Below are 27109 nucleotides of genomic sequence, written 5' to 3' on the forward strand. Positions count from 1 at the left end.
AAGAAGCCACTGCTCCAAAACGGTCATAAAAAAGCCAGACAACGGTTTGCAATTGCACATGGGGACAAAGATCGTACTTTTTGGAGAAATGTCCTCTGTTCTCATGAAACAAAAATATAACTGTATGGCCATAATGACCATTGTTATTTTTGGAGGAAAAAGGTGCAGGCTTGCAAGCTGAAGATCACCATCCCAACTGTGACGCACAGGGGTGGCAGCATCATGTTGTGGGGGTGCTAGCATCATGTTGTGGGGGTGCTTTGCTGCAGGGGGGGCTGGTGCACTTCACAAAATAGATGGCAACATGAGGGAAAATTATGTGGCTATATTGAAACAACATCAAGACATCAGTCAGGAAGTTAAAGCTTGGTCGCAAATGGGTCTTCCAAATGGACAATGAGCCCAAGCATACTTCCAAAGTTGTGGTAAAATGGCTTAAGGACAACAAAGTCAAGGTTTTGGAGGGGCCATCACAAAGCCCTGACCTCGGTCCTATAGAAAATGTGTGGGCAGAACTGAAAAAGCGTGTGCGAGCAAGGAGGCCTACAAACCTGAGCCAGTTACACCGGCTCTGTCAGCAGGAATGGGCCAAAATTCACCCAACTTATTTTGGGAAACTTGTGGAAGGCTACACAAGGCTACAGATTCACAAAAATAAAATTGTCTCTGTGGTAGAATGTTTATTTTGATTGGCGTTTTTCTTAAATGTATTTAAATCCCATCAGGTAGCCTGATTTCAGATTTCCATGTGAACAGGATTATAATATTTCTTGCAAAGCATGTAAAGGTTTTAAACAAACTATTATATTAATCTGACTATCCATGTTACTGTGTTTACTGCAAACAGCCTGAGGTAGACAATTCAGACACTAACTGATTTAGCGGTCCACCGCTTACCTGTTGATGATAGTATCTTCTGACTGGGTGAGTTTTGTTAAGAGCCCCGACACTAGTCTACACATTAACATATCGCTTGCGGTACGTTTTTGGAAACATAAGGAACGTATCTTTCATTTAAGCTTAACGATTTTCTAAAAACTAAAAGGTTAAACTACGACACACCTTTATATGGTTAGTGTTCCCACACGGCCATATCTTCATGTTTACATTGCTTGTTTCCAAAGACAGACGGAAGACATAGGCGGCCACATGTGCTAATCAGCCATATAGCTTGCGCTGAACACCTGTGTGTAAGCATAACTGCTACAGTAACTATATATATTTTTTATTATAACAATTATGTCAGGGGCATATCAGCATATGTTTCGAAAACAATGATTATAGACGTTTCTAAGAGTAGGAACACAGCGTCGGAAATGTACCAAATGTGGACGAATGTAACCGCTGAAACCCATACATACGGAGCAGAAGTGTTTTCGAAAGCTAAACCAGAGGTAGCCACTACTGCAACTGTTTCGGCTTCATGACTGTACGATTGAAGAATAACTCAAACGGGAAGGGACTACACACACCATCATTGTTCATTAATATACATTCACTTTTTTATCCACATTCTAGTTTCGTTATCATGAAAAAGTGAGAAGACTCCCTCCCCTTAATTCAATGACTCCTGGTCTGGTTCTGCCGTGGCCGCGAGGGCCTTGTGCACTGCTTACCTGGTCTGCCACGTCCTCCGCATTGCTCATCAGATCATTCTGCCCCATGTCACGCTCTGAGTCTGGTACTGCTGGTACCACTGCAGTTTCCTAAAATTCTAACTGACAAAAATCTGACCTGTCGCCTTGAGTTTTTTCAGACGCTAGCTCCTCTTCATCGAAGAAGTGCAAGCGTTACCTCCGCCCCATAACACAGCTCCCTCTGTAGGCAGTAATTGCCATAGCGTGCCACGTATACTGATCCAAGGGGCTAGTGTTCTGGTTGGGAAGCACGCCATCCCATGTAGACAGAGGAGACTGGCGGTACTGCAGTTTAACTGACGCGGAGCCCAGAAAACGCCCTCAAAGAGAAGTCAATTTTCAAAATTATTTAAGAAGAAACTTTCATCATCACCTTTGTGACAAATATCCATTGAATTTTTCCATGAATTGTCTTCGAGGCCAATTTTCTTCCATCACTCATAGCCGAAGTTTTATATTTTACATTTTAAATTCATGCTGCTAGGGCTCCTGAGTGACACAGTGGTCTAAGGCACTGCATCTCAGTGCTACAAGGGGTCATAATAGTCCCTGGTTCAAATCCAGGCTGTATCACATCTGGCTGTGATTGGGAGTCCCATAGGTTAGTGCACAATTGGCCCAGCATGGCCAGGGTAGGCTGTCATTGTAAATAATAATTTGTGTTTAACTGACGCCCATTGGGCCACCCTACCCTAAACTCTAAGTTAACTAACCTTAAGCCTAACCAGTGGCGAACTGTCATCCAGGGCAGGTGGGGCATTCAATTAAATTGAAGCAAAAAACAAGAATTTGACATTTATTTTAATTTTAAATGTGCCTGTTTTTGCATGTTATTTTGGCATTAATACATGTCGCATATCAGTTTGCAAACAATGTAAAAAAAAAAAATAATAATTTATTGAGGTAACAAAGCAGCATAAAAATATGGTCTCCATTTTGGGGGGCTGACATTCTGCACATTTTCTCTTCGATAAAAGAGTAGCTCTCAAATACAGTTTTCTGTTCCCAAATCTGCTTTGAACAGAGTGGACTTAGTTTTGTAGACTTTACCCTTCGCAAAACTTTAAAAAAAAAATTGTGCTGTGTAGAAGGAATGCAAAGGCGAATTGAGTTATTGTAAGCACACCACAGAGTAGGCGTTCCCTAACAGAAATATGCAGATGCATGCAAGAACACGCCAATAGGATCTCGCTAGCGTGTGCTTGGCTCTGCCCACGTCCTTGCTTGTTCTGCTCACTATGACTCATTTGTTTCCATTGAAAACGACAGGCAGTGGTGTATCTTGGATTAGTTATAAATCCTTGGCGTATGGGGTTGATAATGTTCTCTAGTTGAGCCGTGATTGGCTCAGTGTTCTGTCACTCATGGGGATACTACATCACTGCAAAATGTACAGGCAGAACAAAAAAATTCAGGCCCCTATTGTGCTGCCATAGAGTTACATTAGAAGTGGCGATCCAAGAAAGCTCAAGGTCATTGGCCACAGATAAAATTACGTCAAATCACATTATATCTACAGTAACTTTGATTTGATCTTTGATTGGACAAGCTAGCAGTCATCATCTTGAATCAAGTCGACAATCTACTGGAAAATCCTTTTCAATCCTTGTCATATGAAGAGAAATTATGAAGAGAAATTATAGATAAAATGTTTCGGTGCTCATCGGCCATTGGACATAAACATTACACAACAAGTTGGAACTTGCAAATTCAACAATGAGTGGTTTGGAAGGAATCAGTGGCTAACTGCAAGCATTGCAAAGCAATCACTAGCCTGCTCTTCAGTGGAGTGGATGTGTTGTCCAAGTCTGAGTTTAAGAGTCTCTTTTCCAAGCTTAAAAGGATAAATATCCAACATTGGCCATGCTGTCAATCCAGCATGACTTCTGCCCCTTTCAAACAACTGGAAACTCGGAATTGGGAAATCTCAGACTTCAGTGAGTTCAAGAGCTCTGAAAAAAACGAGCTCCGACTGGGAAAATACATTTTGAACGGTCATCCAACTCGGAATTCCAACCTGCCTCTTTGTAGAACTCCAACCTAAAGATCACTAATGTCATGATTCAACCTTGTTTTTTTCTGAATCCCCTGCTGTCTTGAAAGCACCATAAATCCAGAGAATGCCAGACTTTGATGACAAAATTTGCCCACGAAGGAGCGCCGTGCCACATTCCTGTTCAAGTGAACACAGCACAACAACGTGAGTCCAGAAATGTATTTTATGCTGCTGCAAAAATGATGTAATATGCCAGGGAGATATGTATACTGTAGCTAAGAAAGTAATACTATGTGTATGTTGGAAAGTAAGCTGTTAGTAGCTCATGTGCCTCACCCTAATAATTTGGTCCCTTTTCCAATCATAATTTAGCCTACTGTTCTGACTTGGTGGTGCACATGTAGCTTATAGCCTGTTTTAGAGAAATGTCATCATTGAATATTGTAAGAGCTTTCATTGTCTGCTTTACATGCCCCCTTTATTTATCCTACTGACTTGGTATACATGGAGAATACTGTAAGAATGGCCCATGTTCTGAATTCTGTCGCTGCACATTTCAAACATGCTGAACAAATAGTTATATAGACCACGTCTGTCCTAGCATGCTCATTAATGTCTTAATCGAAATTACAGATTGTCTTTTATCTGCTCATCATCCCCTTATGCCATAGTTTGTACATCTCAATTGTCAGTGGAAACCACATTTGTTTAAGCAAGTCAGCCATATCAACTATGTTTTTTTTAAAGGCAGTAAACAAGGCTGAATGAACTGTTCCGCTGCCAGACAAGGCTCGCCTGATAGCCAGGTTGATTTGTGGTAAGGTGTTGAGATTGCTGTTGGGACTCTGCCATTGGGACAGCTTTATGTAGGCCCTAACAGTTTGTGGGAACCATTTCTCACCGTTATAGTCCAATTAGTATTGTTTATTGTTGTGTTGTGTAGTGGCTTTGCTGGCATGTATCTAAAAAATATATATTTTAGTTTGCCCCACCAAGATTTACAAGCTAAAATCGCCACTGACCCCAACCTTAACCATCACCTTAACTACAGTGCCTTGCGAAAGTATTCGCCCCCCTTGAACTTTGCGACCTTTTGCCACATTTCAGGCTTCAAACATAAAGATATAAAACTGTATTTTTTTGTGAAGAATCAACAACAAGTGGGACACAATCATGAAGTGGAACGACATTTATTGGATATTTCAAACTTTTTTAACAAATCAAAAACTGAAAAATTGGGCGTGCAAAATTATTCAGCCCCTTTACTTTCAGCGCAGCCAACTCTCTCCAGAAGTTCAGTGAGGATCTCTGAATGATCCAATGTTGACCTAAATGACTAATGATGATAAATACAATCCACCCGTGTGTAATCAAGTCTCCGAATAAATGCACCTGCACTGTGATAGTCTCAGAGGTCCGTCAAAAGCGCAGAGAGCATCATGAAGAACAAGGAACACACCAGGCAGGTCCGAGATACTGTTGTGAAGAAGTTTAAAGCCGGATTTGGATACAAAAAGATTTCCCAAGCTTTAAACATCCCAAGGAGCACTGTGCAAGCGATACTATTGAAATGGAAGGAGTATCAGACCACTGCAAATCTACCAAGACCTGGCCGTCCCTCTAAACTTTCAGCTCATACAAGGAGAAGACTGATCAGAGATGCAGCCAAGAGGCCCATGATCACTCTGGATGAACTGCAGAGATCTACAGCTGAGGTGGGAGACTCTGTCCATAGGACAACAATCAGTCAGTCATATATTGCACAAGGCCTTTATGGAAGAGTGGCAAGAAGAAAGCCATTTCTTAAAGATATCCATAAAAAGTGTTGTTTAAAGTTTGCCACAAGCCACCTGGGAGACACACCAAACATGTGGAAGAAGGTGCCCTGGTCAGATGAAACCAAAATTGAACTTTTTGGCAACAATGCAAAACGTTATGTTTGGCGTAAAAGCAACACAGCTGAACACACCATCCCCACTGTCAAACATGGTGGTGGCAGCATCATGGTTTGGGCCTGCTTTTCTTCAGCAGGGACAGGGAAGATGGTTAAAATTGATGGGAAGATGGATGGAGCCAAATACAGGACCATTCTGGAAGAAAATCTGATGGAGTCTGCAAAAGACCTGAGACTGGGACGGAGATTTGTCTTCCAACAAGACAATGATCCAAAACATAAAGCAAAATCTACAATGGAATGGTTCAAAAATAAACATATCCAGGTGTTAGAATGGCCAAGTCAAAGTCCAGACCTGAATCCAATCGAGAATCTGTGGAAAGAACTGAAAACTGCTGTTCACAAATGCTCTCCATCCAACCTCACTGAGCTCGAGCTGTTTTGCAAGGAGGAATGGGAAAAAATTTCAGTCTCTCGATGTGCAAAACTGATAGAGACATACCCCAAGCGACTTACAGCTGTAATCGCAGCAAAAGGTGGCGCTACAAAGTATTAACTTAAGGGGGCTGAATAATTTTGCACGCCCAATTTTTCAGTTTTTGATTTGTTAAAAAAGTTTGAAATATCCAATAAATGTCATTCCACTTCATGATTGTGTCCCACTTGTTGTTGATTCTTCACAAAAAAATACAGTTTTATATCTTTATGTTTGAAGCCTGAAATGTGGCAAAAGGTCGCAAAGTTCAAGGGGGCCGAATACTTTCGCAAGGCACTGTATATTAAATGTCAATGGGGTAACTTCAGAGTTGGGACATCCCAAGGATTCTAGATAGCATGGACCGTGTTATGATACTGGTGGTTTGTCAACACTGATTATTTGTAAAGGGACATGCTGGAAGAAAAAACAAGAAAATACTGTCATCAGAAAACGGGAGGCGTGGAATTTTTCTCTTTTCCCCTGTTAAAGTTTCTTAGTTTGTCCGATTATAATTACATTTGCTTGTATGCATATCACCCACCTCACTTGTTTTATTTGATACATCAACACCGAAATCATATTAATGGTTGGAAGTTAACCTCCATAGTTGTGAACATACATTCATTGGCATCAGTCAAAAGGTACTTGGTGTGTGACATTGTGTGACAATGAAGACTGAAACATCGAGCAGGCCTACGGTCTATGTGCTCGATTTTTCAGTCTTCGTATTTTCAGATCTATTTTCTTATAATAATGGGTATTTCATACCACAACCTTGTCGTAACTAAAAGTACACTATTATGCACAAACCAACAAGTGTTAACTTTAACCAACAGGCGATGCTACACTACAATAAATGGTGGTGGGTTCGGGGACTCAGAGAAATCAACTTGTTCCAGCGTGGTTGTGAGCTAGCTGTTCATCACTACTGTACTATGTAGGCCAAATTTTTCACCAGCAGGTTAAGTTATATTGCGGCTAGGAATAAGCATCACCAATAATATTTTTATTTAACTTGGCAAGTTAGTTAAGAACAAATTCTTATTTTCAATGACAGCCTAGGAACTGTGGGTTAACTAGTTCAACCATTGGTCCCAAATGTGATATAATAAACTCAATCATTTGTTCCAGATTGGTATTGGGATTACACTATCGCCATAAGGTTGCAATTGTAAAATTGAAGTCATTACAATATTCTCCAGTTTCTCTGTCTGCCTGTCCACCTGTCTGTCGGTGTCTGTCACACACTAATTTCACAACACCACAGTCAACTACTTCCATCATAAAACTTTTAGACAGCCTCAGTTAGCATAGTGTCTTCAGATATCTAATTATTGAATTGATGGAGGGTTACACCCAAAAAGGTTTTGGTGATAACAATCCTTGACTCATTTTTTCCTGCAGGTACAGTGGGGCAAAAAAGTATTTAGTCAGCCACCAATTGTGCATGTTCTCCCACTTAAAAAAATGAGAGAGGCCTGTAATTTTCATCATAGGTACACTTCAACTATGACAGACAAAATGAGAAAAAAAATCCAGAAAATCACATTGTAGGATTTTTAATGAATTTATTTGCAAATGATGGTGGAAAATAAGTATTTGGTCAATAACAAAAGTTGATCTCAATAGTTTGTTATATACCCTTTGTTGGCAATGACAGAGGTCAAATGTTTTCTGTAAGTCTTCACAAGGTTTTCACACACTGTTGCTGGTATTTTGGCCCATTCCTCCATGCAGATCTCCTCTAGAGCAGTGATGTTTTGGGGCTGTTGCTGGGCAACACAGACTTTCAACTCCCTCCAAAGATTTTCTATGGGGTTGAGATCTGGAGACTGGCTAGGCCACTCCAGGACCTTTAAATGCTTCTTACAGAGCCACTCCTTCACTAACCACCTGGTCATGTTCAAAGAGGAAAAGGAAAGAATCCCACACAAATCCTGTCGACTTCCTACCCCGTCTGCTGCCTCTTCTGCTGGTCACACTGCTGCGTCTTCTGCTGGTCACACTGCAGGTCCTTCTGTTTTTATCTACAGTGTATTTTGTTCCCCTTCATTGTTCTTTTGTTGTCCTTTCTGATTAATTTACTTCAACCATCTCATACTTCATCCTTCCTTCACCAATCTTGTCCCGTTTTGCCAACCTCCTAAAGCAGTTCCCCACCATAACCGACCTCAGCCTGCCACCATCACTAGACCTTAGCTTCTGCCTGCCACCTTCACCAAACCTCAGCTTCTGCCTCCCACCATCACCAGACCTCAACCTCAGCCTCCCACCATCACAAGACCCTAGCTTCAGCCTCCCACCATCACCAGACCTCATTCTCAGCTTCGGCCTCCCACCATAACCTGACCTCAGCCTCTGCCTGCCATCATTGTCTCTGCTCCCATCATCCCCCATATCCTCTTATCCTGTTTCCCCTCCTGTGTCGCCAGCCTCCACCATTAGTGCATAAAGACCTTTCAGGGATGCATCTGGCCTCAAGGCTACTGATATAGAGTGTGTGGTGGCTTATTTCTGTATTTACCAAATTAGGAAAGTTACAAACTTCACACACCAGTCAGAGTTATACTTAAACTACACATTTAATAATAAGAGCTATGCAATAGCCTTTGACTTTCAATGATGTGCCATCTCTAATGAACCATTGAAAGTGACAACAGAAAAGTACAAAGATCTTTTATAGCCAAGATACACCCCTCTCAACCTACATGACGAACCACAGATCTTAGGAACAGTTCACAAAGGGACTTTATAATTGAGAAAGGAGTATCTCTAAGCCAGATAACATTCTCTATAAATTATCGTTCAGTTTGGTCCCTAAGACGATGTTCTAATCTCATTCCTGGTAATTCATAGCACAAAAACATTACCTCATGTTATCTGGAATGCTCTTTATTTTTTATCACCCAAAGACATCGTAAATCTCCTCTGTCAGTGCTATCTCATAGAGGCCCATCCTCAGTGGAACACACACACAATAGTTAACAGAATACTCTATTCTGTCGAATAAAACAACCCTTATAATGCAATACAAGCATTATAACATAATCTTGCAATTTTCCACGACAAGTGTGAGTTCTGACTCAAAGTACCACATTTATCCACATTCAAATTAATAAATGGTCACAACATCTTGTTTCCTCCAGGGCTGAATGACATCTAGGCTGGGAAAGCTGGTGGCATTTTGTGGAGTAGAGTGACCCTATAAACTGTTGTCATGGAAATTACCACCAGGGATACCTGAAGTCAATATTAAATTAATCATTCTTTATTAACAGCAAGCTGGAGAGGTCACAGTCAAACTTAGACGCATAAACTACAGGTCTGAAGTGAGGTCCACCGGGGCAGTCCCGTTAGTTCTCTTATATGCTGCTTACACAGACAAGTTATATTTGCATGATTTTGCTTTTCATCATTCATAATTAATTCATCAACATCAACACATGCATGTGACCGACCAATACCTCATGACAATTATTCTCTCCAAGCTGAGACCTTGACACAGGGATATCCCTTTCCATTCTCAAAACAATGTTGTGGGCATACTGCAAAATTGCAGTTACTGATAGTGACGATTCCTCCCAGGCACGATCAATCAGTCACTTGCATGAACCCAGTCAAATTGGTTATCAGAAAAGCACAAACACAGCATTTTCCTTCACATTCCCTCCTCTCCTCTTCTGTGATAATAATCATTCAATTTTAAGGTAAGCATTAGATTATAGCTTCTATCAAAATGTTATATACTTCTATTAAAGTAAGGGAAATCAACACATAAAACCAGACACTTCATCATCATCATCATCACCCAGGCTTCATTCTGGGTTTTACAATCTAATTAGTATGGTATGACTATCATCATAATAAAGGTTATACTTCTATTAATGGGAGTGGATTTATCAAAAATACACACATATACACAGCATGTTAATAACACAATTAGGCAAACTAAGAAAAAAACACACGCTGCGGCCCATTTGGAAATTGGGATCCCCAACTTCCAAACAGGGATTCCAACCATGTTGCAACTTTCACTCTGGTTGTGGGGAATTATTCTTAGAAACAGTGTATTTGGCGAGATCAGTCATATTAGAAGAGTGATCTGGGACAAAAGTACAACATTCATCGCCAATGATTGCACGAGTGCCCAATTGTCCTGCCAAAAGACTGTCAAGAGCCTCTCTGTTTTGCAGAGACACTTTACGCAATTATTTTAGCATTGCCACTTTTCTCCAAGTATCTAGAGATCTACCGAATTTGATCTAGGGCATATGCAACTCCATATCCAGGGAAAAACACACCAAATAACCTGGAGGCAAGTGCCTGAGTGTGTGATGTCATCTAGAGACCTCTTATCTCTCCTCATTCCAGGAGGTCTCTTAAACAGAGCCTTCAGATCTTCTCATTGATTGGAACGGTTCTCATAGCTATCACCACAAACCCAACAGTGCAAGCATTTGATCCATTAAGATCCATAGGACATTGTTGGTCATAGTCTTAAAATGAATTTATTGCCAATTGTTAGGTTCTAAATGAACCTATTAAAAAAACTCACGGACGCTTAATAAAGCTCAAGGCCAATGCATCTCTGTTGCTAGACAGAACCTTAGTGATATCTGTTCTTCCTCACTTTATCTGACCTGATCTCTGCCCCAAAGTGCTCACTCCTCCACAACTCACGGCTGTCATGTTGACTAGTATCAGACTGTGTGTCTTTTTCCTCCCATAAGATCCCTGATGGCTAACAATAACATATCCAGACAGAATGTACAAATTATGCATTCCCCTCTCTCCCTCAGTGACATGAATAAGTACATTTCATATTCCCATAACCCAACACAATGCTATAGTAAAGTTCACCATCTTAACCCTTTCATGCTTGAGTTCCAAATATCTCTAACGGTCGCTCCAGCCTGAGTTTTTTTTAATGCACGTGATGTTAGAACGTTCTCTCCATTCCAGAATGTAATTGTTAAGCAACAATACATTTAATCAGTGCTGCCCTCAAACCAAGGCACGCAGCTTGTTTTTAGTTATAAGGCTGTTTTCAATTTGACAATTTCAAATGATTTTCTAGCAAGTTTTTTATTTTCTAAGAACAGTTTGATTTGAGGTGTGTTCCGCCTCATTCATTCACATAAAAGTAGTCATTTTTACTTTTGTGGAGCAATACATTTTTTTTTAAACATTTCTAATCCGGACAAAATTCCCCAAACACTTCCCAATTGTTAGTGCAGTTCAAGTCTGCAGACATTTTCTCATCTCCCCTCCTGTACACACATGTTCACATTTTTCGTCTGTTGCCTGCATTGCAGTCATAGTTGTTTTCGTAACCAATAATAACTTTGGAGATGTGTGCGTTTCTATCAAAGTATGTGCCTTATGACGTTATAATAGTATTTGCATGTTGTTTCTACTGTAGCATAATATTTTTGTGTATATTCCTTATAACCGCGGACATGCGAGGTAACATTACTAATTTCATAATCTTTATGGTGTTATACTCTATGCTTAGGTAGTTAGCTACATTATTCTATTAGCTCTGGAAAACAACGATAATTGCGTCATAGAAATATTAGCATGTGTTGTATTTTGAAGCCACCCTGGCTTTATGACTCCCAAGTGGCGGAGCTGTAAGGAACAGCATCTCAGTGCCAGAGGCGTCACTACAGACACCCATGTTCAAATCCAGACTGCGTTTCTATCAAAGTTAGTGCCTTATTACTTTATAATAGTTTCTGTATGTGGTGTTATACCGTTTCTACTGTAGCTCACTGTGTGTATGGAGCATAATATATTTGTGTATATTCCTTATAACCGCAGACACGCGAGGTAATGTTACTAATTTCATAACCTTTATGGTGTTATAGTCAATCGTGCTTATGTAGCTAGTGTAACAGTGTTGGTTACGTTTCCACTTGCCTCTAAAGAAATGTGTATTTAATGTTCAAGCATTCTTATGGGTTAGTTCAACTCTGATGACAATAAGGTGTGTTGTGATTGGCCCCGCTTGCAGATAGGGGGAGATCGCGAACGTCAGGTCTTCCCAGTATGAAAAATGTGATGCAAGGTGTAGGTCACGTTCTGAATACTGTTTTCTATTTTACAATGTGTACAAGTTTGCTGTACGTTACTGATTTATACATGTGTGGGTATATGGTACCTGTTAGGGATTGAGGGGCTTTCTGGGATGTGCTTTGGCATATGATTGCTGTAAATAAGTGTGTTAGCTAGCATGCACCGATGGAATGGTCACATAAGCCCACTACTAACACAGTTGTCTTCATGAAGCAGATTTTGCCATCGACAGCCATCAATATCGTTAAGCCCTGCACAACTAACGTGCTGTTTCCCATTTAACAAAAGCAACAGAAATAAATTATGCTCAACTGGGACCACTGGCTGATGTGATTTACTTGGAAAAAACACAACGCAAGGAGTGTACGATATACATCTGTTACACTAGTTACATTATTCTATTAGCTCTGTAAAACAATGCTAATTGCATCAGAAGTATTGATTTGTTGTATTTTTAAGCTACCCTGTAAATGTTTTAAAATATCTTCTTATACCACTTGGTCGTTTTCTGAGTGCATTCCACAAAGCTGTTTATCATGTCCACCTTATCCACTGCCCCCATTTTGAGGTTATTGTCAAGCACACAGTCTGGTTTGATTTTTCTCTCTCCTGTCAGGTGGTCCACCTTCTCTGTGACCGGCGTCGTTGCTGTGTGGACAGTGGAGAGGACATGGATGTCTCGTTTGTCATGCCACTTAACTGCCAGCTGTTGACATTTCTTATTTTGTATAACGGGTCATTTAGGATGGCAGTAGCATTGTTGATGAAATGCAGTTTAAAGAATGTGGCAAATAAGGGAGTTGCAAACACAGGATCTGTGCTCCAGTATTCTCTTAGGGAGTTATTTTACTATCCGTTGCACCCCAGACTGGGACTCATCAAAGCAAACAGCAGGGCCAGGAGGGGTGAAATGGCTGGCAGCCTTCCAGCTACCACAGAACTCCTGTACTTCATCCATTGTCGGTCTGCCTCCAACACCATCAGCATCTTCAAAGGGAACTGGAACTTTGACAGTGGTAAAGGGGTCAGACTCAGGATTCTCAATGGCTGGGGGACAGCTCCTCACTGTCAGAATCTGATTCCTGGCTTTCAGACTCATTGTCAGAATTGTTTTAAATCCCCAGAATTTCCTCATTTGTGAGTTCTCCTTTTCAAAGACATTGCTAATGCTACAGCTTAGCTCACTAGACAACAACACTGAATGGCTCCGAGTGAGCGGTTACGTGATTGACTGCCTGCACGCGCCATTTGTATCAATAAATCACTATCAGAAAATGTTTTGTGTGGTAATTATTTATATATTTACTGTATTATTCTCATGTTGTTCAACCGGTGATAAAATCATGCATTCCGATTGTTGCATAGATTGTAATGGGCACATAGTGTGTGTGTAAAATAATTTTTTGAAGGTTGTAGTGATTTTGATGAGCTAAGCTAATTCCAGCTATGTGTGTGGAGCCATGTTGTTGTCATACAATGTATTCTGGGGTTCACGTAATCGTCTATCGGACCAAAGATGCTATAACAAAATGAAGTGAGTAAAGGTTCACTCATTTTTTGAGAACTTCATGAAGTGAATGGTGGGATGTGAACGATGGTAAACGACACACCTCTTCAACATGCATACAATAAACAGACCAAACTCATCTAGTCTTCTCTTATCTTTTTGGTTTCTTTGAGGAAAAAAGCATGGCTGCGCACTGAAACTAATCATCGTCAGATTACTTTCGATTTCTAGAAAGTGTTTTACTCAATTATTTTGATAAACGGTGAGCTCAACCGTGATGTGATTAATTATACATAGTAATTGCTATCAGCTAAATCATATTGTAGTTTATGTCAGCCGAGAGTTAGAAAATATGACCGCTTGTGTTGCGTCAATCTTTCCTCAGCGCTAGGACAAATGTAGCCTACATGTTTCCTGTTAGGATGATTGTGTTATGCTATAGATACTTCTGTGATTATCTGAACATTGCATCCACAAATAAACTGCTCACATTCTGGACATAACTTTGTAAGGACTGTGTTTGTGTAAACAGTTTCAGGAAAAAATTGTGGCCAGTTCAAATGCTGATTGTAGCGTCATTCGAAACTAGCCGTTCTAAATAAGCGTTCCAGGACCCCCAGTAAAGGGTGGAAGGAGGACGAGAGTAAGCCCCAGCAGGAGGTAGCCACGGTAACAGATAAACCGTGGATGCTTCCGTATGATGCTGCGTTCCACGCCCTGGTTACCGAGGCCACCAAGACCATCCTCCTGCTGCACGCGGAGGGTGAACAGTACAGTGCCTTAGCCAGGCTGGTGAGTGAGGCGATGGGCGGCGCAGTGGAGGTGGACAGACAGCATGACTTCCTGTGGGAGCTCCACCTCAGTGAGCTGCGCTACGAACTACAGTCCAACATCATCCCCATCGGACAGATACGCCTGGGAGCTTACTGCCACAGGGCCCTGCTTTATAAGGTGTTGGCTGACCGTATCGGTGTGAGTTGTAGCCTGTTGAGGGGGGAGTATAACCGGATGTGGAATGAGGTCTTCCTCTCAGTTGGGATGCCCCACTACCCAGGGTGCCAGCCCCAGCCCAGAGCTCATCTGGTGGACCTCATACACCAGCCTGGGAGGCTGCTGAGAGCCAGTAGACCCCAGGCTACAATACCAGACTATATAACCACATGTTTAAATACACTTTATAACCTCACAATACCAGACTATATAACCACACATTAAAATACACTTTATAACTACACCATACCATACCCTGTGTGGTCCACCACACAACCCCAAGTTATACAATGCCAGACTGTACTGTACTTTATAAACAACACCAGACCTTATAAACTGTCTGAACTAGAGAAAAAAAATCATTCTAAATAAGCATTAACTTCTGGGCCACTCCAGGCTTGCGTTGGTCCCTTTGGCTCAGGACTCCTTCTACGATTACCATCTCACCAATATAGAAACATATTTCAGAGACAGGCCGCCTTCGTACTTTGCCTCCGGCCACAAATACATTTGCACATAAATCATTCCATCGAAATCATAAGACATGAATTGCTCCACATATATAGTTATAAACATACTAAAACTTTGCTCAAGCAATTAGTCAGTTACAAAAAATGTGTCAATTTCCAACAATCCCTGATCTGGAACAATGTTCACTCACATGTTCAACACCACCTAGAAACCATATTGACTTTCACAGGGAAGAGAGAGAACACATGTTATAACAGTTTCACACCAACCTTGATAAAAATGAGATTGGGGCAAGGTTAGCCCAAGCTACAACCTAGTGGCTCTCCTCACATTTTAGGGGCATCGCTCTGTCTCTAGAAGCCTCGCCTATAGGGCGAACTCTTAATAAATTATCCAACACAAATTTAGAATGACAGTCCTTAGTGCGTTGGTTCTATCACTTGAATTTAAAACCCTAAACTTAGCACACGCCGACACTGGCAGAACGTACATTGACAAAAGTATATTAATCTTATATTTCTAGCATTAACTTTTCTCATCACAGCCCTCATTTGCGGTAATGACAGATTGGTATCTTAATGCATTCCTAGTCTAAATTACTATAAATTCCACAGTTTGCAGGCCTCCACAAATCAACCTGATATCCCAAATACATTTTTTTAGGATAAGCCTAAATCGCTAACTGGGATGGTTGATTACTTCTACCAATTATTACTTCTACCAATATTCTTAATGCAAATGTCAAATACGAATATCAAAAGAAAATAACAACACACAGATTAAACCATTTTTTCAAATTGGTTTATACTCCCCCATCGTATTGGTTTCCGCACCGCAGAGTTACAGAGTCAGGGGTCAGAGGGATAATCCTTAGGAAGAAATTCCGACCATCCAGCAGACCCAATCTGGTGAGATTTTAATTGAAGCAAGTCAAAAACAAAACAACAGCAACAATGCACTTCTTCCCTTTTGACACGACTCACATTGTGATTCATAACAACACTGCCGGTTGAATCAAAATAACAAATACAATTTGAATTACAACCCTTGATAACTCAATCTTAAAATAATTGTATTGCATAAGGTAATTAAAGGAATAGTAAAATAGACTAGAGACAGGTTTCCCTCATTCAGGGGCAGCGCTCTCTCTCTGTCCTTCTCTGGTGGTCCAAATCACACATTGGACTGTTGATAAATTATAAACTTCTTCACAATGATCAGTGTTTGCATATTACATTTAAATCTTATCCAATGTCTCTAGCCTTTGTTGTTATTTTGCTGAACACTAGATGGTTGAATTTTATTTTTGGCAGTTAAACGAGCTACTCAGGCAAGAAAAAAAAACTCACCAAAATTGTTGTATTTAAAAGAAAATGTGAATCATGTTTTTATTTGGCGTAGCCCTGATGGCATTGCCAGGGGTATGTGTGCCCCAGTTTGGGAATACCTGCCCTAGTTGATCCTGCCCCAGTGGAGGCTCCTCAGAGGAGGGAGGAGAGGACCATCTTTCATTCAGATTTGTCCTGAAGCCACTCCTGCATTGTCTTGGCTGTGTGCTTAGGGTCGCTGTCCTGTTGGAAGCTGAACCTTCACCTCTGTCTGAGGTCCTGAGTGCTCTGGAGCAGGTTTTAATCAAGGATCTCTCTGTACTTTCCTCTGTTTGTCTTTCCCTAAATCCTGACTAGTCTCCCAGTCCCTGCCTCTGAAAAACCTCCCCATAGCATGATGCTGCCACCACCAATGCTTCACCATAGGGATGGTATTGGCCAGGTGATGAGCGGTGCCTGGTTTCCTCCAGACGTGACGCTTGGCATTCAGGCCAACGAATTCAATCTTGGTTTCATCAGAGCAGAGAATCTTGTTTCTCATGGTCTGAGAGTCCTTTAGGAGCCTTTTAACAAACTCCAAGTGGGCTGTCATGTGCCTTTTACTGATGAGAGGCTTCCGTCTGGCCACTGTACCATAAAGGCCTGATTGATGGAGTGCTGCAGAGATGGTTGTCCTTCTGGAAGTGTTCTCCTATCTCCACAGAGGAACTCTGAAACTCTGTCAGAGTGACCATCGAGTACTTGGTCACCTCCCTGACCAAGTTCCTTCTCCCCCGATTGCTCAGTTTGGCCGGGTGGCCGGTTCTAGGAAGAGTCTTGTTGTTTCCAAACTTCTTCCATTTAGGAATGATGGAGGCCATTGTGATCTTAGGGACCTTCAATGCTGTGTACATTTTTTGGTACCCTTCCCCTAGATCTGTGCCTCGACACAATCTTGTTTCTGAGCTCTACGGACAATTCCTTCGACCTCATGGCCTGGTTTTTGCTCTGACATGCACTGTCAACTGTGGGATCTTTTATATAGACAGGTGTGTGCCTTTCCAATTCATGTCCAATCAATTGAATTTACCACAGGTGGACTCCAATCAAGTTGTAGAAACAGCTCTAGGATAATCAATGGAAACAGGATCTACCTGAGCTCAATTTCAGTCTCATAGCAAAGGGTCTGAATACTTCTGTAAATAAGATATTTCTATTTTTATTATTTATGAATTTGCCAACATTTCAAAAAACCATCTTTTACAGTATCGTTATGGGGTATTGTGTGTATATAGATGAGGATTTTTTATTTATTTAATAATTTTAGAATAAGGCTAATGTAACAAAATGTTGTAAAAGTGAAGGGTGTTGTCATCAACAAAGAAATACAAAACATAGAAAAAGGAACATAGAATGCCCACCCAAATCACACCCTGACCAAACCAAAATAGACATAAAAAGCTCTCTAAGACCAGGGCATGACAAAGGGCTCTGAATACTTCCAGAATGCACTGTAGCTGCATTAAATTATATTATTTGCTACTAACCTGTGTATGAATATCATTAGCCTAATTAAATACCCTCATTCCCTGTTAATAAAACATAAGACATTTGGAATTAGTCATAGATATAGGCCTATATTCCTGTCTGAAAGAACGCATAAAAAGACTGAGGCGAGTCCAAGAAAGAGAGAAGCTCGCAATTTGGGACATTCCTGCATTATACTTCTATTGGTCTATTTTAAAGCTAGGACTACAGTACACAGGCGGCAGGCAGAGGTGGTCCAGTACAGTAGGTGGCGGTAATGTACCATAACGTTGATGCCAACTCTCGATAAACCCCACAGAAGAAGAGGCAGAGATGACAACGGTAATGTGATTCCATACATTAAAACTAGTTAGATGGAGTTTGCCTTCTCCCTCTCTCTCCCTGCAGTCTAGAACTGGAAAGCTGCAAGAATGAGTCATGTGGCTCGTGATGTTTCTTTGTGCACTACTAGCTCCCCAATTATGGCCATAGGGCTAAAAACATGGTATCACATTATACTTGTCACGGCTTTCCTCCTCCTCTTCTGAGGAGGAGCAGCAAGGATCGGACCAATACGCAGCGTGGTTAGTGTCCATGATACTTTAGTAATAACTGAACACGACTCAATCCAAAAATAACAGAGAATGAATGAAAACCGAAACAGTCCTGAATGGTGACACAAACAATAAAACAGGAAACAATCACCCACGAAACACAAGTTGGAAAAGACAACCTAAGTATGAATCTCAATCAGAGACAACTAACGACACCTGCCTCTGATTGAGAACCATACCAGGCCAAACACAACATAGAAAAACAAACATAGAAAACCCACCCAACTCACGCCCTGACCATACTAAAACAAAGACATAACAAAATAACTAAGGTCAGAATGTGACAATACTTGTGTGCTAGGATGGTTTTTCTTTGTCAATACACCCAACAATAATAATTTGGCATATAACCCATACTATCTCAACTGTCAATAACTTTCACATTTATAATTGGATGTGTCATGAACCCATTGTGACAAAAATAACTGTAAGGTCAATTTCCTTACAGATCTTCAACAGCAAGCTCCTCTGGCACCCATGTGAGTTGATGTTGTCTACTGGATATTTGTTTACCTATCTGCCATTAGGATCTGGGGCACCACCAGAGCAGTTCTTTAGAGTTACCACCTCTCAAATTACCTATCACATCTATAAACAAATTATTAATCATAACCTCGTGTCATATCATCATTCTGAACAGTCGTAACCTCCTTGCATCTGCAAAAACACAAACCTTACTTATGATTCAATACTACACAAATTGGTTTAATTATTTATTTACTAGCTAACTAAATGGTAACAAGATAAAGATATACTTTAAAAACAGTTCCCTAGCGGACTGACACCAATATGGCTGCTTGTTACAAAAGACAGAGGGAGAGAGCGAGAGAGAGAGAGAGGGAGGGGGAGAGAGAGAGGGGGAGAGAGAGGGAGGGGGGGAGGAGGGGGAGAGAGAGGGAGGGGGGGAGGAGGGGGGGAGAGAGGGAGAGAGAGAGGGAGGGAGGGAGGGGGAGGGAGGAAGAGAGGGAGGGAGGGAGGGGGAGGGAGGAAGAGGGAGGAGGGGAGAGGGAGGGAGGAGGGAGGGGGGAGGGGAGAGTACTTATAGTCTCTTATACTTTGCACACAAACCACCGCTTCCCTGAACTACTGTATGTGTCTTTGGAATGGCAATTTCACCATGACCCATCATCTGCTGATCACCAGTTCTCTTAGCTACAGATTGTTACACCAGATAATGTGATTTAACCAACATGTTTTGCTATCCATTACTGGGAGTTCCAGGATAGGTACTGTTTGGTGTAGCACAGAGAATTTTTGACCGACCTTAGCGATGCTGTCTTCATCCTCGATTCAGGGAAAAAGGAGCCTCATAAAATGTCCTTGTCCAGTGGCAGGGGTCAGTTTGAATTTAGAAAATGCTGTTATTAAAATAAAATAATTCTCCATAAAGTACTTCAAGAATATGTGCGCCGCCATCGTGTCTATTTCAAGTCTTCTCACTCATTGATTGAGACAGGTCTCTGACATGCAGCACTTTGGGGTGGACACCCACCTGTCTCGTCAATGAGAGAAGACTTGAAATCTACAAGATGTCAGCAAAAATCTTTGGGAAAATCACATTATCTTCTGTAACAATCTCTAACTACAGTTCCCTGAACTTGTGTGTCTTTACACCTGAAAAATACTTGGACACACTGAACTGTACTACACTGTTGATACTATTTGTTTAGTATGTTACTTTTACCATATACCATTGTTCTTGAATACCCAGGTCTCTTGAGTTAGGATTAAATATTGTACACTCTTCTGTATTTTACATTTGACAAATAAACAAACATTATTTTGATATCTTGTTGATGCTACATAGCCCTGTAAAGCTTATTTAAATACTTGATCTTCTGTGAATCCATAAGGGCAGACAAATTTTGAAGATTGATAAAAAAAATATCCATATTTATGCTATGGTGGTTCTACATCAGGGCTATCCAACCCTGTTCCTGGAGCGCAACAGTCCTGTATGTTTTCACTCCAACCCTAATCTAGCCCACCTGATTCTAATAATTAGCACCGGTTACACAGGCAGGCCAATTCTGATATCCATTAAATGGTCTTAATCACATCAGATCTTTTTTAGAACTGATCTGTTTGGTCAAAAGACCAATTAGTGGAAAAAAAATCTTAATTGGACTGCCTGTGTAAAAGCAGCCATAGTCCTTCATCTGGCTTTGATACACTGGCAATGGTAGGCTGGGGAAGCTGATACTCTTTGTGCGTATGGCAATGGGCTTCTCCTGTCTGTGGTGAATGGCCAGCTGGATAAGACTCTGCCGATAATGGTGTAGGGCTTCTTAACCACCAACTGTTTGCTCCTCTTGCAGAATATTTGCTGGTACTGCACCTCTCCTGGAAAGACATGGTTGTGGTCTTAGCATTTTACACTTTTTGTGGAAGGGACGTAGGGCAACACGCCTTTGTTGGTAAAGGTATTAACCTAATGGGACCTGCTAGCATATTCATTATGGACAATGAGGGGACTTTGGGAGCTGCTTTTGAGAGGAAAGTCAACAAATTGAATGGGCTGGGAGACTAAAGGTGTGAAAAGTCTTAGGAAGGCAACTCTCACACAGTATGAATTGTTGTGTATGGGAGATAGAGGAGAAATGGCACCTCAATCGTTCTCATACATTTACTGTCTAAGCACAACTCTTTCAACCAAAACCCCCTTCATCTCAAAGTACTGTATGTAAAACTCCCCCAGCCCACTGACTTTGACTGATCATTCTTGTCAATAGTAGCCCTTTGCAGGGGAATTTTGTAGACGTGCCTTGGTATTGTGTTTTGAGGATAATCTCGGCAGAGAGAATAATGAGGTGGTTGTAATTACTGTTGTAGTCTTGATTTTCTACCTTTCAGTGTCCCTTGCTGGTTTCTGTTCCACAATATTGTTGCGCTCCATAACCGCAAGGTGTGTCAGCTCCCTCATGCTTGTGTACACAAAATGCCCCCGCTTTGCAGTATTTTTCAGCAGGGCACCGTGGAATGACTCCAGATAACCTGTTTTACAAAGAGAAAAGGTACAAATGGAAGATTAGACTAAATTGATTACATGGTCTGGAAGGTACTGTGGTCCTCAGGCTACCTCTAACCACCTGTAACCCCATAACACAAACACTACCCAATTAATGTTTATACCATGTTAACCCACTGTTCCGCATGATGGCCTTTCCCTTGCTGTGAGCTAACTAGTGTCACTAAATTGGCAGCAACTTTGCCAGCCAGCTGAGATTGGTTGAGAACCTACTAACCAACCATAGGCGATTTATAGAAATGCATCATTGCTACCAACACACAGTGAGTTAGCTATTTCGACAATTCTATTTTTAGTAATGGAGTGTTTTCCAGACAAGTGTAGAATAGATGGCTACCAAATTGAGATACTCTTTATCTAGTAAAATTAACTAGTTTACGTTCGCTAACATCAGTCAAAGATAGAATGAAAGAACAAACAAACATGTTTACTCTACTGAAGGTAGCTACCAGTCTAGCAGTGACTACCATGGCATAGGCAAAATTGATTAACAGTGTTGTGGCAGACCAGGGGTTTGGGTCAAGCTTAGATACGGACAGAGTTGGATTAGCTCAGTTTCAAAGGTGTTTATTAAAATAATAGTTCAAAATAAAATAATAAGTCTCCCCCATGAGACCCTATCCGGGATACTGTCTTCTTGGCTCCGGGTCTTGCTGTATCCTGTGGGGATCAAAAACTGAACTCACCTCTGTCCCCAACTATACGGGAGTCCTGTCTTCCCCTACTCTCTCCCCTGTGTGCTGCCCTTCTGGAAGCTTCATGGGACTGGTACAGCTGGTGAGCAATCAGCCCCAATTAGTCCAGTCCGGAGAGCCTGTCGAGACCTGGCACGTCCAGCAGATGGCGCCATCGCATCGTATACTCCCTCTGTCACCAGGCCTCGACAAGTCTCCCCCTGGTGGCTGACCTGCTGTACGCCAGTGTGTATACCAAAAGATATGATTTGCAGGACTGTAACGTTAGCTAGTTAACGTAGAAAGCTAGCTAACGTTAATTGAGAATGTTCCGTTTTCTGCTGAAGAAAAAAACATTGCTGGTATCGCATCACTTCTCAGCTGTCGTCGAAATGTATTCCCCATCAGTTCAGCCTGAAAATCCTTCTGATAATGTTTGGTCACCGCATCATTCTTGATAGTCCCAAGGCACTGGCAGAATCTGGTAGGCGAAAGATGGTGAAAGATAACTAATTTTCGCGCTTGTTTGTAACTAGCACAGCCACAGAACACCACACGGTCATGATGACAAACAGTGATAAACAAACGTTATCAAAAAAAATATTGCCTAGAGAAGTTCTGAGATTACTGTGTGTTGGTCGTTCGAAGAAAACAATGACATTATTCAGGTTTGTGTGTATGCCCCCCTCTACCTAGCGGGGGGTATCAGCATTGAATGCCAGACTTTGGTTCACTATGAGCAGCTCAATAAACAGGGAGTCCAAACTTGCCGATTCTACCAGTGAAATAAAAACGCGCTTGTTCTAGCTTCTGGTTTGGATAATTGTGATGTTTACGATAAAAATGTAATGTCGTTAATATAGTAATGACTATATGCCGTCGCAAAGCCAGGGTGAAATTCCCCTTTAATGTTGTGTCGAATCTCAATACTTTTTATCGGCACCTAAGTATCATGGTAACATCGTATCGTGAGGTCCCTGGCAATTGCCATTTTATAACCTCATATAGAAGCACAATGTTGTATTCAGGAATTCCGACAATTGATTTTAAATAAATGTTCTCAGTAGTAATCAAGAATGTGTTGTTTGCTGCTGTTGCTAATATTTGAACGATTACACTCTTTGTTATTTGTGTCATGTATTGTATATGATCTATCCTACCGAATGTCATTTTTCATAGTTCTATGTATGCACTCTCCTATCCTCCCCTCCCTAAGGCTACTAGGTAAAGTCCATTGCTCATTTCAATTGAAAAGGGAAGTGACCCTGATAAACAATACATGCCGTATATCTTCAGTGACAGAAAAATATGATGTGGCGTTATATAAAAGGCTGTTGTTTTGCCGTATCAAAACTACAGTCATGCACTGTTGCTTGAGTGCTTGCGTTGTTATCAACATTAGCCTTGCATAGAGCCGCTGTAGTCTTGTGTAGCCAGACGTCATGTTGTTTTCATGTTGTAAGGCAACAGCAGCAGCAAAAGTAGTTTCTTTACTCTTTAGAAATCTTGAAAAGCATTGACACTAAAACACAATGGCTACCGTTCATTACAGTGCATTTTAGAAGACAGTCTGTATGATTTCCTGTCAAAAAGTTGCTACTCGTTTAGCACTACTGATATACCATAAACCAAGTGCTACTTGCTTTGTAAAAACGCCATGGAATGAACCTTGGGATGCATTGTTCACCTTTTGTTGTCTGTGACCCACTCTGGCATTCATCACCATTTTAGTGTGGCTTTAAGTTGCTGCTTGGCTGGTGAGAATGAGTAACTCATAAAGATGAAAGTCCATTAACAGATAACAGACCACTGCTTGGACGGCTAGGATCTTAGAGCTCACCTGAACTGGCAACAGTAAAACATGGTGGAGGGTAAGGTTGCCCCCTAGACGCTGATCTTGGGTCAGTTTATCATTTCCCCTACTAATGGTTAAAGTAACTGTCCAGTGTTAACAGATGAATTTCAATATGATTTGAATATTTTTCCATCCAAAAAAAGGCAATTAAGTCTGTTAAGAGGAGCAGCGTAGCACACATCATTGATGCCCACAAACAAAGCTGTGGCAGTTTCCTTGAATGCCCCGCTAGACCGTAGCTTGCTCGGTCTGAGCACAGCGTGACAAAAGTACGCCCATAATGAAGCCTGGCCCTAAATTGCAGGTGCTGTTGGGTGACAATGGGAGAACAGTTAGGGTTAGAAACACAATTCGACCTCAGGAACATTCCTGAGGTCCTCCCGATCTGTGCAAGCCTAACCGTGACAAATTGTCAGGAGTGGGTTTCAAACCATGCCTATAGGGGAGTCTGCGACCTGAATGACCTAATGGTTATTTTCAATGCAATCGAGTTTTCTTTTTCTTTTAGGGTTTGACAAGGTTTCTTACGTATGACCTGTGGCTTGACTTTAGATGTGGCCAGTTCGATTACCCTGCAGACTTTAAGAGTGTCTTCAGAATATGGCCATTTTGACATGCCTCAGATAGGACCAAAAAAGTGTCTGGAGCTATCCTTCAGGGTAAGAGTGACAACAGGTTTCCACATGTGAAAATGGGGGAAATCTTAGCAAATGGCTTAATGGTTATTCATGAGAATTGTGTTGTTGTATTGTTGAGTGTATCATGGGATCTCACCTGAAATCTGTGGCTTGACGACAAACCTGTAACCTATGCTACTGTGGCCTATAGAGCTAGAAGGATGGATAACCAGGTGTGTAAAGGTTGGAGGTGGGATAGATGGCCTGCAGTCCTATCCCAAATGGACAACTAATCCCTTTGTACTTGTGGAGATCTGAGAGGATGTGATTGGTATAAGAAACACGACTAAACTTCCACCTCCGGAGGGGTGAAAAAAAATGCATTTTCGTTGTCGGCAGGATTCGAACCTGCGCAGGAAGATAGTCCATCGCCTTAACCACTCGGCCACGACAACATTGGCAGAAAATAACAGGCTTGTTAGGAATGAATGGGCCACCATGAGCGCTGTTTCCACCCAGGATGAAACCGGGGAACTTTCGCGTGTTAAGCGTACGTGATAACCACTGTACCACAGAAACTGCTGCTTGAATTGTCACTAAGGAGTAACCTGAATTTTATGTCTAAAATAAGGCATTTATGAAAAAAAACTCTATTACAACTATGGTGACTTTTGCTTATGACTAATAGCAATGTTTCTGCCCGGTTTCGAACTGGGGGTCTTTTGTGCGTTAAGCGAACGTGATAACCACTATACTACAGAAACTTATTCGAAAACTATCAGCAAGGAGTAAACCGAATTTTACAGATATTCATTGCATAATATAACATTTCCAAAGGAAGGCATTTATGACAAGAAGATTTCTCTGTTCCAAATATGGTAATTATTGTATGTGTCAAAGTGCCCTGTTTCCACCCAGGATGAAACCGGGGAACTTTCGCGTGTAACGTGTACGTGATAACCACTGTACTACAGAAACTGCTGCTAGAATTGTCAGCAAGGAGTAAACTGAATTTGACAGATATTCATTGCATGAATTAAAATTTCTAAAATAAGGCATTTATGAAAAAATATCTCTATTACAACTACGGTAATTATTGCATGTGACAAAGAGCACTGCTTCCAGCCAGGGACCTTTCGCTTGTTAAAAGGAAAATGTTCTGTTGTAATAGTGTGGGTGTACCCCAACAACAGAATGGTGTGGGCGTGTACCGGTCGTTAAAAATATGAATGATAGTAGACCGCTGATTGGCCAGCTCATTCTCCTCAAGAGGATGACAAACTCCTCTATGAGGAAATAGTAAACATTTTTAAACGATCTGTTTGAGATACAAGTTTGAGGTGGGGTTTTTGAAGTGCTTTTTCTCCAATTTATTCTTTGGCACATATGAGTATAATACAACAACATTGTTTCGGTATGTGGTAGCAAAATATGAACTTTTAAAAGTGAGATTTTCGCTAGACAGTTACTTTACGGTTAGGATTGGGAGAGGAGAAGCTGATCCTAGATCTGTGCCGAGTGGGAAACTTTACCCCGGAGCTAGATTGGAGCGGTTTCAATGGGTTGGGAAGGGCTCAGGTGGTTCCTCAGAGCATTCCAGGGGCCCATGAGTGGTCTGGTCCATGTTTTGAGTGTGGCTGGCTCCAGGGTGAAATCCCGTCATGATGCTCTGGTGTGAAAGGACAATCTGGAGCACTGACGCAGCAAAGAAGTTACTCAATTGTTTCTAGCTGTAGCAGCAGGTGGACTGGCCCCTCCCTCCATTCAAATGAGTTCCCAACCAATCAGAGGGCCCCCATTTCCAAAACTAAAAGGTGGTTAAGAATTATGAGCACACACAGTTGTCTTTTTCTCTCTTGACTGGCCACACATTCACTGACAAACTGATTTATTTGGGTCATTGAGGATTCCTTTGGAGCATGGATTGAGCCAAGTAATGTGGAAAAGGGTTTTTATTTCAGTCAGTTACTTCAGTCTTTGTTTACTGTTGAGCATCATTATGATATGGACGACTGTCAAGTTCCAGTGATAAATTCAGGCAAAGTCAAGTTACAGACGTCCTCAACCCTTTTACAAACCTTTGGTGAGTTTTTCTGTTTCTACTTTCTTTATGGGGTTGTCTTGTTTCTGCACGCTGACAATATGTTAATGTTTTAGTAACCTAATGACCTAATATGCCTTTGTTTTTTGTTTTTTGGAGGCGTAGCAGGGTTTTTTTTCTAAAAGGAGTTTGTAATTCCAAACCCCCTTTGTATTGAATAATTAATGTTTGGCACAACAGTAGGACGCTTGAAAGAGTAATAGAGAGTAGAGTAGCATGACGGGAAAGTGGCCAACCTGGGGTTCGACTGTGTGCAGTTTTGATTTGGCAGCGCTACCACTACACCCAACCCTGGCTTGCATCCCAATTGGCACTCTATTCCCTATTTAGTGCAC

General features: G+C 41.4%; 2 protein-coding genes across 4 annotated transcripts in view; one reads left to right on the plus strand and one right to left on the minus strand.

The window, feature by feature from the left end:
- surf4l (surfeit 4, like) overlaps nucleotides 1–22357 on the minus strand; it is a 45533-nt gene extending 23176 nt beyond the window's left edge. Inside the window, exons 1-2 of one of the 3 annotated variants that reach the window (XM_036980340.1) lie at nucleotides 22214–22357; nucleotides 21346–21493 (exon numbers count right to left, since the gene is read on the minus strand). Coding sequence is in view for 2 of the 3 variants with exons in the window: in XM_021606675.2 (XP_021462350.1) it covers nucleotides 1617–1664 (48 nt within the window). In the remaining variant the exon portion in view is untranslated. Of the gene's footprint in view, nucleotides 1–1616; nucleotides 1869–21345; nucleotides 21494–22213 lie in introns of those variants that run through there. The other 2 variants (XM_021606675.2, XM_021606676.2) reach the window with 2 other exon arrangements.
- A 4115-nt stretch (nucleotides 22358–26472) lies between these two features.
- LOC110526072 (regulator of G-protein signaling 3) overlaps nucleotides 26473–27109 on the plus strand; it is an 85099-nt gene continuing 84462 nt past the window's right edge. Inside the window, exon 1 of the mRNA XM_021606673.2 lies at nucleotides 26473–26756. Within this exon, the coding sequence (XP_021462348.2) occupies nucleotides 26678–26756 (79 nt within the window). The 5' untranslated portion in view covers nucleotides 26473–26677. The remainder of the gene's footprint in view (nucleotides 26757–27109) is intronic.

Source organism: Oncorhynchus mykiss, chromosome 6, assembly GCF_013265735.2.
Source record: "Oncorhynchus mykiss isolate Arlee chromosome 6, USDA_OmykA_1.1, whole genome shotgun sequence".
Taxonomy (NCBI): domain Eukaryota; kingdom Metazoa; phylum Chordata; class Actinopteri; order Salmoniformes; family Salmonidae; genus Oncorhynchus; species Oncorhynchus mykiss.